The sequence below is a fragment of the Cricetulus griseus genome, chromosome 5 (assembly GCF_003668045.3).
Source record: "Cricetulus griseus strain 17A/GY chromosome 5, alternate assembly CriGri-PICRH-1.0, whole genome shotgun sequence".
Classification (NCBI taxonomy): Eukaryota; Metazoa; Chordata; class Mammalia; order Rodentia; family Cricetidae; genus Cricetulus; species Cricetulus griseus.
The window spans coordinates 179,139,759-179,158,633 of NC_048598.1; the positions used below are offsets into that span (position 1 = coordinate 179,139,759).

General features: G+C 41.4%; 2 pseudogenes and 1 gene segment (V, D, J or C); all 3 read left to right on the top strand.

The window, feature by feature from the left end:
• LOC113838557 lies at window positions 1-532 on the top strand (annotated as a pseudogene).
• A 3,582-nt stretch (window positions 533-4,114) lies between these two features.
• On the top strand, window positions 4,115-4,629 carry LOC113838556. The segment is given in 2 exon segments: window positions 4,115-4,160; window positions 4,241-4,629. Coding segments are annotated over 2 exon segments (435 nt in total).
• An 11,315-nt stretch (window positions 4,630-15,944) lies between these two features.
• Window positions 15,945-16,525, top strand: LOC113838555 (annotated as a pseudogene).
• Window positions 16,526-18,875: the final 2,350 nt, after the last annotated feature.

Genomic DNA, 18,875 nt, shown 5'->3' on the forward strand with positions numbered 1-18,875 from the left:
ATGGGTTTGGGGCTGCACTGGGTTTTCTTTGTTGCTCTTTTAAAAGGTAGATAACACGGGATTCTGAGTGTGTGAGGAGACATGAGTGAGAGAGACAGTAGACTTTGTGACAGTTTCTTCATCAGGATCCTCTCTGTTTGCAGGTGTCCACTGTGAGGTGAAGCTGGTTGAGTCTGGTGGAGGATTGGTGAAGCCTTCAGGATCACTGAAACTCTCCTGTTAGGCCTCTGGATTCACCTTCACTGACTATGCCATGTTTTGGGTCCGCGAGGCTCCAGGAAAGGGTCTAGAGTGGGTCGCTAGCATAGACACTAAAAGTTATAATTATGCAACCTATTATCCGGATTCGGTGAAAGGCAGATTCACCATCTCCAGAGATGATTCCCAAAGCATGGTCTACCTGCAAATGAACAACCTGAGAACTGAGGACACGGCCACTTATTACTGTACAGCTGACACAGTGAGGAGTCTGCAGTGTGAGCCCAGACAAAAACCTCCTTGCCAGGATCATTTAGCCAGCAGGGGGCGTTGAGCACACATAAAGCCCAGGTTCAGACATAATTGATATTTTTTCTGTGTTATCTAGGTGACCTCTCTATCTTCTGATTTTATGGGGATCCATTTTGTAATCAAAGACTCTAGGAATTGATCATGCCTCTAAAAATTATGACTTCTACTTTGACAAACATTCTTAATACAACTATGACACCTACTCCTACTGAACACAACGCAGAAAGTTTCTATGAGGAAAGAGTCATGCTCTGTGGTCACCAGGATCAGCTGTTGGGGAAGCTCTGGATACTCAGGTGGACTTTTCCCTCACACTGTGGTTAGGGCCAACCCATGACTGCACAATATTATTAATTCAGAGGAAACCAAGTTGAAGGGGCGCTAGGCTCAGTCACAGTAAGCACCTTGAGTTGCCCAACCCATTCTCCTCTTAAGGAGGGCTGTAGACATAAGGCTAAGAATTGGTAGCATTGAAATTTTATTTAAATTATTTTCATTACTGCATTCATCACGGTGTCTTCGGCTTCTGTCTTGAATTAGATAAGTCTGGTTCTATCTCTGTACCCTAACTCAGAGTTCAGCCACACATCTGGAGCCGAGGGATGGCTGCTGTGTGGTCTGGGCAGTGTCCTTCTTGTGAGCTTCTACTGTGGAGATTCAGATCCTGATGTGTTTGCCTTTGTTTAGGAATCCATTCTCACTATACTAACAAGTTTCTTGGTAAATCTGGCTCCAAGACTCAGAGAGTGAGCAGTTTAAGTTTACAACAAAGACCCCAATGTCCTCATGTTGGTGATAATTTGAGTATATGCTTCTAAGACTATTGAATAAACATTTTTGAGAAATATTTTGATCTTGTGGAAATTCTGATAGCTCTTTGCAAATGAAATTTAGTCATCTGTAATATAGTCTCACTGGTCAAACAGAATCCTCTCAGTGATAGGTCCATGTTGAGTAGTAGGTGCCCAACACAAAAAAACTCCATGACATCTTTGGTGGTTCTTTGTCTTGTAATGTTAAATAAGAGCATTGTTTTGGTTCATTAATTTGTTTTATCATACAGTCTTTTTGTTTATACATATTGGCTTCCAATTTTAGGTTTTCATGGGATTCATGACAGTGTGAAAATATCTATTTCAACAATAGAAGAAAATACAAAGGAAAATCTGAAAAATATTTTCTAAATACAATTCTTGTAGGACAGCTGATTTGCTCTGCCATTTATATTTCACATAACTTATTCGAAAATCTGATTCATTTCTATGGCAGGATTGAAAGAGTGTTTGGAATATGACATTTAATCCCTGTCCTATTATTCACAGCCTTCCCCATACCCTGTGTTCAGTTCAAGCCTGTCACAGAGCACAGACCTGCAGTGACAGCCATCACCTCTGTCAGCCACGGGATCCCTGGGGTTCAGCCTGGTGCTCTAGAGCACTTGGTTTTGGATAAATTGAGGCACAGAAACGAGGTGGGATCTGGCACTAGGGAGTCCCCATAGATTTATAACTGTGAGCTGTCTCTTTCCTGGACAGCAGTCACTCAAGATCCTTTAGCAGACCATCCCTCCACCTACACATATGATGTTGAGTGACTGATATGGATGACCCCCCACTAGGTAAGACTTCTGGTGAGAGTGGTTTCTCTTGGCCAATTATGATACAGAAGCCTTGTTAATTAGAAATGCTGCTTGAAGTTTCCTATGGAAGCCCAACAGATGTCCTCTGACAAGATAAAGCACCAGGAAAAACTGTGTTCTGTCCCCTCCCACCTGTAATTACGGGGCTCCCAAATTGAAAATATGGTCCTGATCTCCAGGGGAAATTGGAGACACCCTACATGGCTGAGCACAGCAATATACTCACACAGGCTTAAAGTCTCTGGGGAAAACTGGGGTGGAACATAAGACTGTCGGGTCAACTCCTGAGCCAGGTGACAGGGTCTCAGTATCAGCATCTCTTTGTCATTCATGGGTCACTCATGGGTCTGCTTAAAATTATGCAGTGACGTGTCCTGATATAAATCGATTCTGTGCATGTTTTGATTATTGGGGACATATGTTGATGTCTATTTACAAAGGCAAATTATGACTTATAATACCAGAAATGACTCTGCCTTTGTCATCAGGGTTGGATGTTTTGGTATTGTGGGGAAACCTGCCGAAATAGTCACTGGTTGTTACTGACAGAGGTCAATTCTCCTTGACCTTAGGTACCACTTCAGATGTCAACACTTGGCCTGTTGAAGCCCTGAGAGACCTGGTTGTTACCTGCATTGGCCCTGGTTACTCCATCACACTCTGATACATACTGGGGCCGGGTTTGCCCCAGAGAAGAGTCTGTACTCTTGGGACAATGAGGTTATCATGGAGTCACAGAAGATAACTCATACTTCTTCAGCTTAATCTTCACCTCTAGAAACCAGCCTAAGGAAGAGTTGCCTTCAAGACTGACTTCTGTGTTAGTAGAAGTGACAGCCACATACAGTGTGATGAACACACTGAGGGTCACCATGGTCAGGCACACATCGCTCCCTGCTGTGGTCGGGAAGAACATTAGAGCTCATCTCCAGCAGAAGTCACATTGCACAATAGAACTCAGGCTCAGCCCGGGACCAGGTACAGAGGGTGGCTAAGATTTTGTTTCCTATGGGATTTTTAGCTTCCCCTAAACATAACAGTTTCCATTAAAAAAAAAACACAAACACAAAGCTCTCAGATCACACTCAGCATTTTTGGCTTTGTTTCTTTTTACAGTGTTAGTACAAACTTATTATAAGTTCATATTCATGGTTCAGATACATCTTGGTAGCTTTATGTTTCAAAATTTATTTTAAAAATTTAAATAGGAAGATAGTATATTCATAAAAATAAACAATATTTGATGTACATCCAGAAGTTCACTCCTTACTTTCCATGTTTTCATTCATGATCATATCACAAAGTCACTGTGAATGTTGACCAAAGACAAGCGAATAATTTACTTTGTAGGTCTTAAATCATCAATATTCACAAGAAAAAAGCAGACTGCATTGATTTTAACATCACTGAACCTGTGAAGAAATCCCTGGGTCCTGTGAGCTGTGACTTTCACAATTCTCTGTCCTTCTTCCCTTTCTCCAGGATGCTCAGCGTCTCTGGCTACAGTTTATTTTTTTCTAAAGCTGCTGTTTATTAAAGTTTCAGAAATAGATGGCAGTATCAACATGAAGCTACTAGTGCTGAATAAAGTGAAATATCAAATAGTGAGGCAGGAAATTGACAGATTAGTAAAGTCAATGAATACAACTCTCTTCCATGCAGTTATAGACTGCATAACTGCCAGCCTGGAGATGGAACATTCTCCCATGCTCCATTCACACAGTTCTCATCAGATGTGTTGTGATCTGAGGACCTGGTCTTCTCATGTGGGCTCCTTTCTACGATGAGGTGAACTTCCCTGAGGTATCCTCTGTTTCTCATCTCAGACTGGCTCCTCCTGAGACACATAATTTAAGTCCTCCTTCAGAGTGAGATCCCAGTGACTGAATGCAAATCTCTCCTGGCTCCACCCAAGCATAGGTTGAAAAGCCAAAGCTGGGCCTGGGCACTCACTGGTGTTCAGTCATGGCCCTGTTTGCTTCCTCATTCCTGCTGCTGATTGTGCCTGCATGTGAGTGCCATGGATTTCTACCACATGAACTGCCATAATTCACTTTGTACCAACCTTACCTTCTACTTTTTCCCCCACAGATGTCCTGTCACAGGTTAGCCTGAAGGAGTCTGGCCCTGGGCTGTTGCAGCCTTCCCAGACTCTCAGTCTGACCTGCTCTTTCTCGGGGTTTTCACTGAGCACTTCTAATATGGGTGTGGGCTGGATCCGCCAGCCCTCAGGGAAGGGTCTGGATTGGCTGGCATACATTTGGTGGAATGATGATAAATACTACAACCCATCCCTGAAGAGCCGCCTCACAATATCCAAGGACACCTCCAACAACCGAGTAACACTGAAGATCGCCAGTGTGGACACTGAAGACACTGCCACATACTACTGTGCTCGAGTATTGAGCACCACAGAGACACAGCCTCATTTGATATCTGTACAAAATTTCAGGAAGCTTCTCATCTCTTTCCGTTCCTAATACGGGGAGAGAGTTACATCTTTCCTGCGAGCCTCTGGGGTTTCCTCTTCACTGCTAACTTCAGAGCCCTGGCTTACTGTTATACCCCATCAGTCATTTTTAAGATGTTTAGAAATTAGTCTGTCTGTGTTAGGTTATACAATGATTAAGGAAGTCTGGTGCTCAAGCCAGGTGATTCAAAGCCATTGTATCACTCTGTACTTTCTCTCAAATTCCCACAGCAGGAATTTCTAAAGTACTGTAATTTCTCCTTCAGTGAATAACTCCATACTGGTGAGATGGGCTTTCCTGGGTAAGCACTCATAAACTGAGACTCTGGTGAAAGGTTTGCTAAGGAACCTCTGAGATATCTCAGTCTATTGCCAAGGCTCTTGGTTTCTCCACAAACTGGTGATAAGGTCATAATGCTGAGGACAACACTTGTGTATCACAGTGGACACTGATATTTAACTAGATGTTTTCTCTTCTACTGACTGGCATTCATAGCTATTGAAGATATTTTTCCATGAGAAGGAGAAGGGCAATAACCAACCTAGATACAAATGCTGTGAGTTATAATGGTGACCATCCCATGAGAAATGTTGTTGCAATTGTTGTGGATGTAATCAATCATTGTCTGTTTGGATTTCATGTCCTGTCCATGAGATGAAACCCATTTCGGACACTGCCAAGAAGGCCAAGAAACTGGGTCTAGATACACCATGGCCCCAGGTGAAACCAAATGCTATTTTCTCATAAAGAAACATATCAATAAAATTATTCTTAATCATGTTCCCTCATAGACACATAAGTCAGGGCCTAAGTCAGGCATCAGCAGAGAACATTCTCTTTTTCCGTAATTGGAAACTGATTTAGACAGAAAGGGACAATATGTAGAGAGTGATGTATATTTGGGCACTCGCTATAAATTGGTAGTCTTCATCAAACCTTAACCTCAGGATTGTGCAAACAATTCAGGGAAGGAGGTGGAAAGATCGTAAGAGTGAGAAGTGATAAATGACTCCAAGGAAACAGTTTCCTGCACTCACAGCGGGACTGATGCACACATGAACTCTCAGAGACTGTGGTGGCAAGAACAAGGCTTGCACAAATTCAAGCCAGAAGGCTTACAAGTGGACAAGAGCTCCCACAATTAACCAAGAAACTATCTGCAATTTATAACCACTAGCAAAGGAGAAAAATTGGCCCAATTCAATTAGTCTCACTGGTATATTAATCACACTTCACTGGCTATATTAATTATACCCCATGACCAGGAATTAGCAAAAAGAAAACTTGACCAATGAAATTTTGGACAGCTTTTGTCTTATATAACTTTATTTAGGCTTTTTTGTTTCATTAATAATTTTGTATGTGTGCATATTTTGGCTTCTGATTTTGTATCTTTGAAAGTATGTGTGTGTTTATGAGATACATAGATTGATGATAGTTTTTTGTTTTTTTGCTCATTTGTTTAAGGAGTGAGAGAAATAAAGGCTTTAGAGTTGTGTTGATAGGGAGGGGAGAAGTCTGGGAGTATGTGACAGAGGGGTAATATATTGTTTAGAAATACTTTTCTCAAAGAAGCAATTTTAAATAAAACAGACTAGAGTCACTGCCAATCAGTTATGTAACTATGGATGTTAAATATATTATACCATTTGGGTAGTGAAAACAAATTTATTTTTTATTCTTGCATGTACATGTGCAACCTGGTTGGAGAGTTTGCAACAATTTCCAGCCAGTTGCTTAACTGCATTACTCTTCCCTCTCTTATAATTTCAATCCTCCTGCACTGATGTTAATCAGGTAGGAATCTATGGAGTTTTCTAAATGTCATTGTTCAGACATTTTCTCAGAGTATGTGCCGAGTCATCAGAGATACGAAATAATATTTCATTTTCCATCAGCTCATTTGTCATTGTCCTCCATGACATCACCAAGACTGTCTTCATGAACCATGTCTCCGCTGTAATTCTGGTTTCATTCCCATTGCAGATCTCTAAGGTTCAGACTTCCTAGAGTTGGTCAGTTTTCATTATCTCTAAGCAGATTTGTCACTAATAATCTGTTCTGAGAAATACTGACCCGTTTTAGCACTAAGTTCAAAATGGTTTTAGCACTAAGTTCAAATGTCACCCAGGTCTTGAGCTGTTTCAATATTTAATCATTTTGATCAATATTCTCACTCTTTTGTAAAGTCATTAAGTATTTTTATTGCATAAGTAAAACAATGCAGAGTGAGTAATCTACCAGAAACAAAAGTGAATTAAATTTGCCAATCAGGAACGCATAGAGCTTTCATTTGTGTGATCATTAGCAGATTATCCATGGGATTTCCTTAGTAGGATCATGTTAGAGATTCAGAAAAAGGCAGGATCAATCTCCTGTACCCCAGAATCTTAAGAAATCTAAATTCTCCCTTCCTCTTTCCAGGGTACATACTGGGCTCAGAGTTGAACAATTTGACTTTTATCACATGCCTTTTTTAAACATGGATCATTCTTGCATTTCCCACATCACTTTATTCAACAATTAAAAGCAATTTCTGAACTTTGTGGTCTGTATTTATATAGACTGCTAAATTTCCAGCACCTACAGTCACCTGGGTAATGAGTCTTGGGCATGCCTTTAGTGGAGTATTTGGACTAGCTTTGTCCCTGGATGTTCCTGTGACAGTAGTTCTACAGTAGGTTAATTGAGTTAGGAAGACCAACCTAAGTGTTAGCCACACTGTTCCTATGTGCTGAGATCCAGGGACCAGAACACATGAGATAGGAAACCATGTGTAAGTATTCATCTCTTTCTTATAATAAGCAATATGCCTAGATAACACCATCAGTTTGGGTTAGGTAGGCCATTTCCAGTATAGGATGGTAATAGTTGTCAAGGCAGAACCAGAGTCTGTGTTAACTGGAGAATGGTGGTGCTCTTTTCCTTTATGCTGTATGTCATTCAATCAGTTGGGCTGAGGAATGATTTGTATGAAGAACAGATTGATCTTGTCCTGTATATGCAAACTTGACATTTGGTTTTATTTGTGAAATTAGTAAAATTATAGTATTAGTGGGAGTGTAATGCTTAGAAAGGAGACTGCATTGAGTATATTTAAATATTTAAATGATTGTATAATCAAATAATGACAATCAACTTTATCAAGATTATCTGAATGTGAAATTTGTCAGTGAATATATTTTTTCCTTAAAGCAACTTAATTTTGATTATATCAACTGTATAAAATAATAGATTTCATTGTGAAATTTTCATATATGTATGAAATGTATTCCAAAAGTTATTCAAGCAGGCCTGCTTCTTGACATCTATTTAAATGTACTGGGGAGGCATGCTTATAATTCAGAATATGGTATTATATGTTCAAGTAATTTTGTTTGTGTTGTGGTCCGTTGTCCATTGTCCAATAATAGAGCATTTGGATCGGAGTCAGGGTTCAAATTCAGCTGCCTGGAATGGATTGTAGAGTCCTTGGTGGACTCAAGACTAGAGAAACAGTGGACTTGGGAAGAAAAGGCAGTGCAGGAAGGTTGTGTGGCCCTTTTGGAGCTCAGAGCAAAATGGTGCTTGTGTCACAGCCATGGTGACACCATGGCGACATGGTGACTGATGATAGAAAACTCTTCTTGGATGTGTGAGATATTGGGTCAGTCATTCAAGAGAACATAATTTTTAAAAGGAAATACCTAAGGTGACAGTGATTTCATTGCTTTTGCAAAAAAATTCGCTATGCAAAAGGTTTTCAATTATAATTATTTTTTCTTCTAATGTAATGAAAAATTTTAAATGATTTAAAATACACAATTGGTGAACAAGAATTGTGATCAATGTAATTTAACTAGTTTTAGCTGGTAACCAGTTTCTACAGCACCTAGTCAATTCATCAAGGTCCTTAAAATTGCTGTTTTCTCATCAGACACAAGTTCATGTTCCTAAGAGTTCTTCAACAAGCAGAGAATCTTTGGGCCCAGGTAGTCACCTAAATGTTCATTTTACTCTGGGATAACTTGACAGGCAAGTGCCTATTTCAGCAATGCTAGGAAGAGAAACCATGTTAGCAAAAACATCTACCAAAAACAACATTTATTGAGTATGGGATCTTGACTTCAACAATCCCTCCTGGTAGGAAGCCTTGAATATATACGAAGTCAAAGCAATTCACATAAAGAAACATAAAATGAAGTATCACAACATATTTGAAACTTTAACCCTATGACAAATTTCAGTGGAAGGAAATACATTCAACCCATAATCATGCAACTTACATCCAAACAAATGCATCTACACTCTGAATGTGGCATATATTTAGATGTTGCCATGAGCCTACAAGTCACAAGTGTGTGTGCCCAAGACAAACACAGGAGTCATGTCCCTGGGGCTCATAGTTTTTCTACTCCAGAATGGTCATTTGCTAAGCTTATAGAAAATACATTCAAGCCTCTGAAACATTTACCGGTCATGACCTGCCTGAGTAAGAGTAGTCTTAGCGCTTGGGGATGGAGAGGGACGAGAGAGAGAGAGAGAGAGAGAGAGAGAGAGAGAGAGAGAGAGAGAGAGAGAGAGAGAGAGAGAGAGAGAGAGAGACAGGGAGACAGAGAGACAGAGAGACAGAAAGAGAGGAACAAGGCAGAACAGATGGAGTAGCAGCTTTGAACTGGACCCAGAGCAGTGTAGCAGTTTTGTTCTCTCCTGGATTGTAGTATACTGATTCTGATTCATCAGTTAATAAACCCTAGTGACCCCAGTTGGCTTCCTTGTTATTTTTATTTAAATTATTTAATTACATATTAACATATCCATCCCCCCATTCCCTCACCCTTCCATCCTTCCATGTTCCCCAACAACACCCCCAAACAATCCACCAACTCCTCCCCAGGGATAGTGAGGCCCTCCACAGGGGACCTTCAAATTCCATCATATCATTCAGGAGTGGGCCTAGGACCTCATTGTATCTGGGCTACAATAGTATCCCTCCATAGAGAATGGACATACAAAGTCCATTTGTGCTCTACAGATAAACACTGGCTCCACTGTTAGAGTTCACATAGACTGCTTTGGCCTCCTAGCTGGCACCCACATTCAGAGGGACTAGTTTGATCCAGTGCTGTTTCCCCAGCTTTATGACTAGGACTCCATGCTCTCAATAGGTCAGGCCAAATGTTTCTGCCAGTTTCTGCATCGCTGTCTTGGCTCCTTTGTTCATCCTCCTTCCTCTCCATAACTGGATTGCAGGAGTATGGTTCAGTGCTTAGCTGTGGGTGCCTGTCTGTGCTTGGAACGGCTACTGGATGAAGGAATGGTAACCAAGGTAGACATCAATCTCATTATAGGGGAAGGGCATCAGTGGCATCCTCTCCACCACTGCCTGGATTCTTATTGGGGCCATCCCTGTGGATCTGCTAACATTTCCTCTGAGTCAGACCTCTCTCCATACCTGTACTGTCTCCCTCTATCAAGACATCTCCATTCTTGCCCTCCTCTATTCCTCCCCTGTCTCAGTCCTCTTGTTCTCCTCCCCCTTGCCTTCTTCCCTTCCCACATTCTTCCTCTCCCCATGTGCTCCCACTTTGTTCAGGGTTCTTGTCCCCCTCCCATTCTTCAAGGAACTATGCAATCTTCCTTTGGGGTCCTCCTTGTTTCCTAGCTCCTCTGGCAGTGTGGATTGTAGACTGGCAATCCTTTGCTCTATGTCTAAATATCATATATGAGTGAGTACATACCATGCTTATCTTTTTGTGACTGGTTACCTCACTCAGGATGGTTTCTTCTAGTTCCATCCATTTGCGTGCAAATTCAATATTCCTTTGTTTTTTTTTCCCCCGCTGAGTAGTACTCCATTGTGGGAATGTACCACAATTTCTCTATCCATCCTTCAGTTGAGGGGCATCTAGGTTGCTTCCAGGTCCGGCTATTCCAAATAATGCTGTTATGAATATAGTTGAACATATGTCCTTATTGTATGAATGTGTATTCTTTGGGTTTATGCCCAAGAGTGGAATTGCTGGACCTTGAGGTTAGACTGATTCCCATTTTCCTGAGAAACCATCATACTGATTTCCAAAGTGGTTGTACAAGTTTGCACTCCCACCTGCAATGGCAGCCCCACATCTGACAGAGGGCTGATCACCAAAATATACAATGAACTCAAGAAACTAACCACCAAAACACAAAACAATTCAATTAAAAATTGGAGTGCAGAATTAAATAGAGAATTCTCAACAGAAGAATCTAAAATGCTGAAGACCCTTGAGAAAGTGTCCTTAGTCATCAGGGAAATGCAAGTCAAAACCACTCTGAGATACCATATTACTCCTGTCAGAATGGCTAAACTCAATAACACCACTGACAGTCTAAGCTGGAGAGGATGTGGAGAAAGAGGAATACTCCTCCAATTGGCGTCCTTTATCATCCTGTTCAGGTAACATTTAGGACAGAACTGTGGGATTCCACACTGGGAATGTAAGACACCAGTGCCTGTTATCAGGAGCCCTGCATGCTCACTGCCCTGTTTCCTGAAGCTGGATTGTGTTTTTCTCAAGTCTACACTGACAATGATTGATGCTGAATGGACATCAGTGTCCAGTGCACAGAGCCTCTACACACACATACACACTCACATGCAGTTTTCTGTTGTTAGAGGCCCACTTAAGACTTCTCGTCATTCTTGGCTCTGTTATAACTTTGACTTGTCTGAATACAATTATTTATGTCTGTGTTTGCTTTTTCATGTTTTGTTTTTATTTTAAATAAGGAGAATGCATATGCAGCTTGACTTTACAATGGCTTACTGTCAATAACAGAATTAATACTGCCATTGGTACCATGACCACTAACTGATTATTTCTATTGAAAGAATAATAAGAAAAAGAAAAAAAGAAAACAACACAGTAGATAGTGAGATTCTCTGGCACAAATTGTTTTATTTATTTATTATTATTCACTCACATGAAGCCAAAAAGTTGCATAAACAAGAACCTAGGGCTAGAAAATCATTTTCTTTCCCATCTGACTAGATCCTTTCACACACAACTCTCAGGTTGAGAGTTGATTGGGATGTCTGATTTCCTACCAGTAAAGTTATTTTACTCCTGGAATTTCTTCTCAAATTCCATCATTATCCCTCCTTATCCTCTGGGCCTTTGCCAGTAGATGTCATGATACTCAGGAAGTGTACACTGAACCAGTTAAAGGTGGACAGAATTCCCTCATTCTCCAAGGCATAGTGTCTACCTGCTCTAGGCTATGCTAGATAAAGTGTCTACAACATCATGAAAAATCTTGTTCAAATATAAACCTCAGTGTCAGGATTGAAAGTCAAGAGGGGTTACCTTATTGGTGAATTCCAGGAACCATCAAATGAAAGATTAAAAGTTATATGAATGATGGGTCCAGTCATTGCTATATGTGATCTTGCTGGGCTCATGCAAGGTTCATAGGGCTGACTTCTATGGAGACAGATTGGATTTCTCAAGTACAGACAAAGCTTGCTACACAGAATTCCACCTCATGGCTGCCATGATGTCTCTCAGTCACACATGATTACTGGGACAACATTCTTGACCTGCACATGGTGTGAAAACATCATAAATCTGTCTAAAAACATTACAGAGCAATCCCTACACGAGAATAAGTTTAGTCTCTTGGAGACCATGTTCTGTCAAAGAAAACACAAAGGGTAACATTTTGATATTTAAGATAGGATTGTAAAATGACATCAAGTTTGTATAATCAAGAACATTGCTAAATATTGTTGCCATGAGACAGCAAAAGGGAAAACCTAGATATAGTAGTTAAGCAAAGCCTGGGGAGTAAGTGCAGAGAAACCATCAAGGGTTTTTCCTGATTCTATCCAGAGTTTATTCCACTAAGTTAACCACATAGAAGACTCAGGAGACCATCTTCTGTGTCAGTTACATTCCATGTGTAGAAGGATACAAGCTGTGACATGGAGAAGTTCAGGTAGTCCCTAGACTCTGTCACTCCCCTGGGAATGCTACAAAAACAGAAATGACACAATGCAAAGACAATTTCTATCACCACAAAGACAGTACACTTCATATTAGAATGAATTCCTCAGTTGGAAAACAGGACTAGACAGTCTTGTCTGGTGGTGAGGCCATCTAATGGCTCTTCATGCTGAGTCTCACCTAATCAGAATAGAGTGTCATGTCCTGGGGAGGAGACGGGACTGGACTGATGGACAAACACCTGAGCAGTGTCCCAGAGTGGAGGATCTAGATTTCTCTCCAAATTTTTGTTCTCACACAAATGATCCCTTCATTATTTAAGAAAGATTAGCAATAGTAGCCTGCTGTACAGGAATGCTATGTCCCACACAGCCTACCACAGACTAATAAGAAACACAAAAATGTTCACATTTTAGAAGAGTTTTTTCAGATAAATAATGCTCTATAGAATTTAAAATCCATTGTTTTCCTTTTTTTGAAACAGGGTTTCTCTCTGTAGCTTTGGAACCTGTCCTGGAAATTGCTCTGTAGAACAGAATTTCCTTGAACTCACAGAGATCTGTCTGCCTCTGCCTCCCAACTACTGGGATTAAAGGTGTGCTCCACCACTGTCAAGCGTGTCATTGTTTTTCAATCTGGGTATCACACACCAATCATTTTGCATGAATCTGAACTACACTAAGTCCTTGAAACCAATTACTTCATTTTAATATCAAGATTCAACATTCATAAAATTTGTTATTCATTTTGAAATGATCAAAATTTTATTATAATGGCCTCTGGCAGAGCACAATGAAGTGAGACTTTGACTTCTATCACAAATACAAAATAAATAATAGGTAATTCTTTCATCCTTTCCCTATAACCCAGTTTCATCTCTATCATTTTCTCAAGGCAAATATATATCCAATACATTCACCAGAGAATTCATTCTACAGTAGCAAGAACTGCAGAAAAGCTCTCCCTCTGCTCACAAAACACCCCAACCCTAACCATGCAGCTCTGGCTGAGGAGCCCCACCCTGGTCACATTCAGTGTTCAGCACTGAACACACAGCACCTACCAAGGAGTTGTGCGTAAGAGGAGATATCCTTGTTGCTTCTTAAATAAAAAGTTTTCAGAATTTCTTAACCTGAGTATTATAAGTATCAACATATTCACTCAAAATCCTCCCATATCCAACTTTCATTTTCTCCAACAAACTCTTGAGTTCTTCAACTTAGTAAAATTTTTACCAGTGTGTGTGTGTGTGTGTGTGTGTGTGTGTGACACTTTGAGTACAGTTATACTATGTACATGTACCTTTGTTTAGAGCAGTGAACTTGGAATTGAATAATTATAACAGAGCTTGTCCTTGATGAAAACTGATTCTCCCTCTCTCAGGAGCCACTGATTACCAGTAGTTCCTCATTTATAGGTTGGAAACTGTGAGATGCAACCCTATACTCTGGGTGTCCAGTTTCCACCTCTATATTGTCAAGATTTCATGGGATCAGCATCCTCTTTTCTCTAGAAAATACCATCTCATGGTGGCATCCTGGTCCTCTAGACCTTGTACTTTTTCTGGGATTTTCCTAATCTTTTGGTGTTGTGTTAATATTGAAGATGTATCCAGTGTAGGTGTGCATCCCTGGGTCACTTGTTCTCTGCAAGTTTTCCTGATATGCATCTCTGTAATAGTCTCCATCTGCAATTACAAAAATGAGAACATCATTGATGAGGGAGGGAGAGCTTTTATCTGAAGACATAAGGATACATTTAAAAATAAAGTTAGAGACACACACACACACACACACACACACAGAGAGAGAGAGAGAGAGAGAGAGAGAGAGAGAGAGAGAGAGAGTTACAAGCAGAGTCCCATTGAAGGTCAAAGTGTTTATAGCTGGGTTGGTGTTTAATATTTTGCTTTGGAACAATGCAGGCAGAATACATTTTGTTGCAGTAAAATGTCAATATCTGATTTAATTAAGGACTACTCCATGAGATAGTGTACCTATTTCTGACACAGCTCAGGTGGGCAAGAAAAATGATATTAGATATCACTGAGAACTCGGAGAAAACAAAAAGTACTGTTCTGTTAAAGATGGCTTGAGGAGGAAAGATTCTGAAAAACACAGTCCACCTGACAGCACTGAGAACCAAAAACCTTGAGAAATAGGAGGTTTGCATGCAAAGTAAGAACAATGTCTACCCAGCACTTCAGAGAGGCAAGACCATGGTTAACCCTGACTAAGATGTGGGAGAGAGCAAAGATAACATGATGGCATGGGGAGGAAGGTCACAGGGAGACAGTAGGCTATGGGAGAGGAAGGAGGTGGATTACCTTGTGGTCCCATGCAGATGCAGGCAAGTCTCTCAAGGTCCAGGTGAGAAACAGCAGGCCTAGCTGATGGAGAGAGAAAGGCAAATCATTGTAGAATAAGAGAGCAGAAGGAAATGGCATGGAAGGAAATAGTCCTACTGGGTGTTTTGGGAGGTCACAGAAGAGCTGGAAGTATCTTTTGATGGAGAAGAGCAGGTCTGTTAGATGGAGAAGTTCTTCCCTTGAGGAGCTAAATGCAAAATATGGGTCACCAAAATGTGTTTTAATCATTGTTAAAGAATGATCTCAAATAGTATTTATATTTACATAACATTTCTTTTATTTTTTGAGGATCAATCTCCAAGCTTTATGCATGAAATTGTATAGCACTTTGTTCTGGCCTCAACTACATGTTGTTAATCCAGTTAAAGGTAGGCATTCATTATTTACTGAACCTTATACAATGTTTATTAAATTATTATATGTTGTTTTTTCTTATTAAAGTTCCTAGGAATCAATTGAATAATTTATACAAAGAGAGCAGAGAAGTTTACAATTAGAGAGCACAATAAAGAAAGTCTAAAAACATATTTTTATGTAAATCTAAGAATTCATTCTTAATAGTCTATTTTTCCTTTCTTCCTTCTTTCTTTCTCTGTTGGCAAACAGTTTCGTATAGACCAAGCATAAGTAAAATCTAAAATTCTCCTACTCCAAACTATTGCCTATCATGTAATGGTGGAGATGAACACAGGGCTTCAGGCATGCAAAACAATACTCTAGCAGCTAAGCTACATGGCTGGGAAAATGATTGATGCTTTGATGTTATAAACAGCAAGTGGTTCCTAATTTCATCTCACACAGTTGTACCATTATTTGTCTTCACTAAGGTTCCTGCCTCTGAGTTCAGGATATAACAGGAAGACATGCAAATAATGCCCTCCTCTGCCAATGAAATGCAGCCCTGATACTGCAGCTCTGACAGAGGGACCCAGCACTGGACTCCCTGGTCCTCCCATCCTGTGGTCATCACTAAACACGCAACACACAGCATGGAGTTGAGACTGAGCGGGGTTTTCCTTGTTGCTCTTTTGAAAGGTAATTTATGTATAAGAAAAGACACTGTGTGAGTGGACTTGAGTGAGAGGGACGTGGACATTTGTGAGAGTTTACTGACAAGATTCTCATTTCACAGGTGTCCAGTGTGAGGTGAAGCTGGTGGAGTCAGGGGGAGGCTTGGTGCAGCCTGGAAAGTCCGTGAAACTCTCCTGTGCAGCCTCTGGATTCACCTTCAATGATGCCTGGTTGCACTCACTGGGTCCGCCAGGTTCCAGGGAAGGGGTTGGAATAGGTTGCACAAATTAGAAACATAGATTACAATTATGCAACAGAATATGCGGAGTCTGTGAGTGGCAGATTCACCATCTCAAGAGACGACTCCAAAAGCAGCGTCTACCTGCAAATTAACAACTTAAAAGCTGATGGCACCGCCATTTATTACTGTGCTGCAGACACAGTGACAGGACTTCAGTGTGAACCTGACACAAACCTCCCTGCAGGAGCGCTCAGGACCAGCAGGGGGCGCAGGTCACACATGGAGGGAGGGACAGGGCAGGAACAGGTGCAGACATGACTGAGTGCTGGTTTATGTGGTCACAGCTGTCGCCCCATCTACTGATTTCTCAGGATGCTCTCTGTGTTTATGTTCTTTGGGGTCTGCAATAACAGAGTTCTCTTCTGCCACAATTTACAATATACACACCACGCAGTCTAACGTGAATTACATGGAAATATCTCACCTCTGATAGCAGAAATGACTCTGGTGATGACTCAGGATCAAATGCTGAGTGATGTCTGCAGTATTGGTGATGATTTTCCCTCATCAGATTCAGGTAAGGCTCAGTGCTATCCAGTTAGGACAGTGCTTGGGGTTAGGGGAGTCACAAGGGAGGTGAGACCACACTCAGTGACCCCCACACCCTAACAGGTCTCAGGTCTTCTGTTTCCCTGAGCACTGTGCACATCAGACACAGAAGTAACTGGTTTGTATTTTCCCTGATGCAGTTACTTCACCTGTAACTTTCATCATAGTGTCTCCCGTTACATTTTGTTCTTCTAACTCCTCGTCTTTGTTCAAAACAGACATGAGCCAGTTACATGAAACTCAGCTGAGGCTTAGGCTGTCACTCTATGGGACTCTGGGAACATGGTTAGTGAATTAAAAAGAAGGAAAAGAAAGTTTTATGGCCATGAGTGTTCGCAGGTATGGTGGAGGAGAACTTTGTTTATTATAGACATATAGGAGAGCATAGCCAGAGGCATGGACATCTGGGAGAGTCCAGAGTGGACATTACCCTGGGTCATGTGAGGAATGGGGGAGGGTTGGGGAGGGAAGACAGAGGAACCAGGTGAAGCTGCCACCGGGCACAAAGGAGAGATGAAAAGGACCAGGTAACTGAAACAGTAGGATTAAATACAGAGGAGCAGCTCAGGTAGGGAAGCCCAGCCCAGGGCTGCAATGTTTAGGGAAGGTGGAAGGACTTGCCAGCCAGGAGGAGCCTGTAACCGGTAGGGTCTGAGGAATACGGGAAGAATATGGTGTCCATTTACTGCCTTGATATGTTAAGTAGGCACCTCATCCATTTGTCCCAGGTTTGAAACCTGTATCCCAGTCTATTATTGATGATAAACAAATGATTAGGAGCTATGTGTAATCTTCTCTACAACTACTTCCTGCTGACACTGAGGCATCATTGTTGGGTGGGGTAATGTTTGATTGTAATAAAGTCCATGCCAGCCTGGGTAATGGTTAGCCAGGCATTTATTTAAGAATCACTCAGGGATAAATGTAATAAGGTAGAGAACCACCTCAGTCTTCTACCCAGAGGCGCGGAAGCTGAGACCTGATCTGCAAACACCACCCAAGACAAGAGCTCCCCTCCCAGTCTGCATGCAGAACCTGAGACTCCAACAGAAAGGAGCTACTACCTCAAAGACTATTGGATGGATGAGTTCCCACAGCAGTGTGGGAACAAAGAAGCTGGAATGCTGACCCTGTCCAGGCTGACCAGGCTCTGAGGTAAATTCTAGGACTATGGACATATGGACACTTGTTGGAGCAATTTGTGAGGCAGGACCACCTAAGTTGAGCCACTTTAACCTTGTCCCAAGTTTCAGAGTTGAGAGAATACCTGGAGCTAGTTGCTGGAACAGTCTGCAATATATTTTAAATCTGATGCAACAAATAGACTAGGCAGAAAGGGTAAAATCAGAAGTTTGGGGGATTTTTTGTCTGTGTGTACATTTGAAACTTTTTTAGTTCCATGGACCTTGTGATTCACAGAGAGGGGGCCAAGAGCAGGGGACAGGGACAGAGACAGAGACAGTGAGATACAGAGTGAAGGACATCCCACCCTCAGGAGTAGGGAAAGTAAGCAGGAATATTAGGGAACACAGAGAAGCAGAGGTGGCCTGAAAGCATCTCTTACTGAGGGAGTGCTTTGGTTTATCAGGAACTGGAAGGCACACAGTGTCCCAGGGGCCAAGGACTCTGACCTGGTAACCTATGACATGTGCCTCTCAATGTAGCAGGACTGGAAAAACTCCATGATTCCTGGTAAAATGTGACAGGTAAAGAGGTAACAAGAAGATGAATTTTCAAAGGTTCAGTGACTTAGCATGCCATAATTCTCTGTAGTCACTCTGCAGTAACAGTGTGTAGTGATGAGCTGGATCCAGCTGCCAGCAGGGAAGTCGATGGTGTTGAGAGAATTATTAGTAATGATAGAGGCACCGCTTACAATCAATCTTTGACACATCATTCAGTGCTTCCAGGAAAACAAGAGCCTATTTTCCTGAAGATGAGCTCTGTGAAGATTGAAGTAGTTGGAATATGTTGCTGCTCAAGCTACACTTTGAAACTTTATTGCAAGCCAAGGCACATCAAGACCAGCAGGGGTCACAGTGTAGCCACACATCAGCAG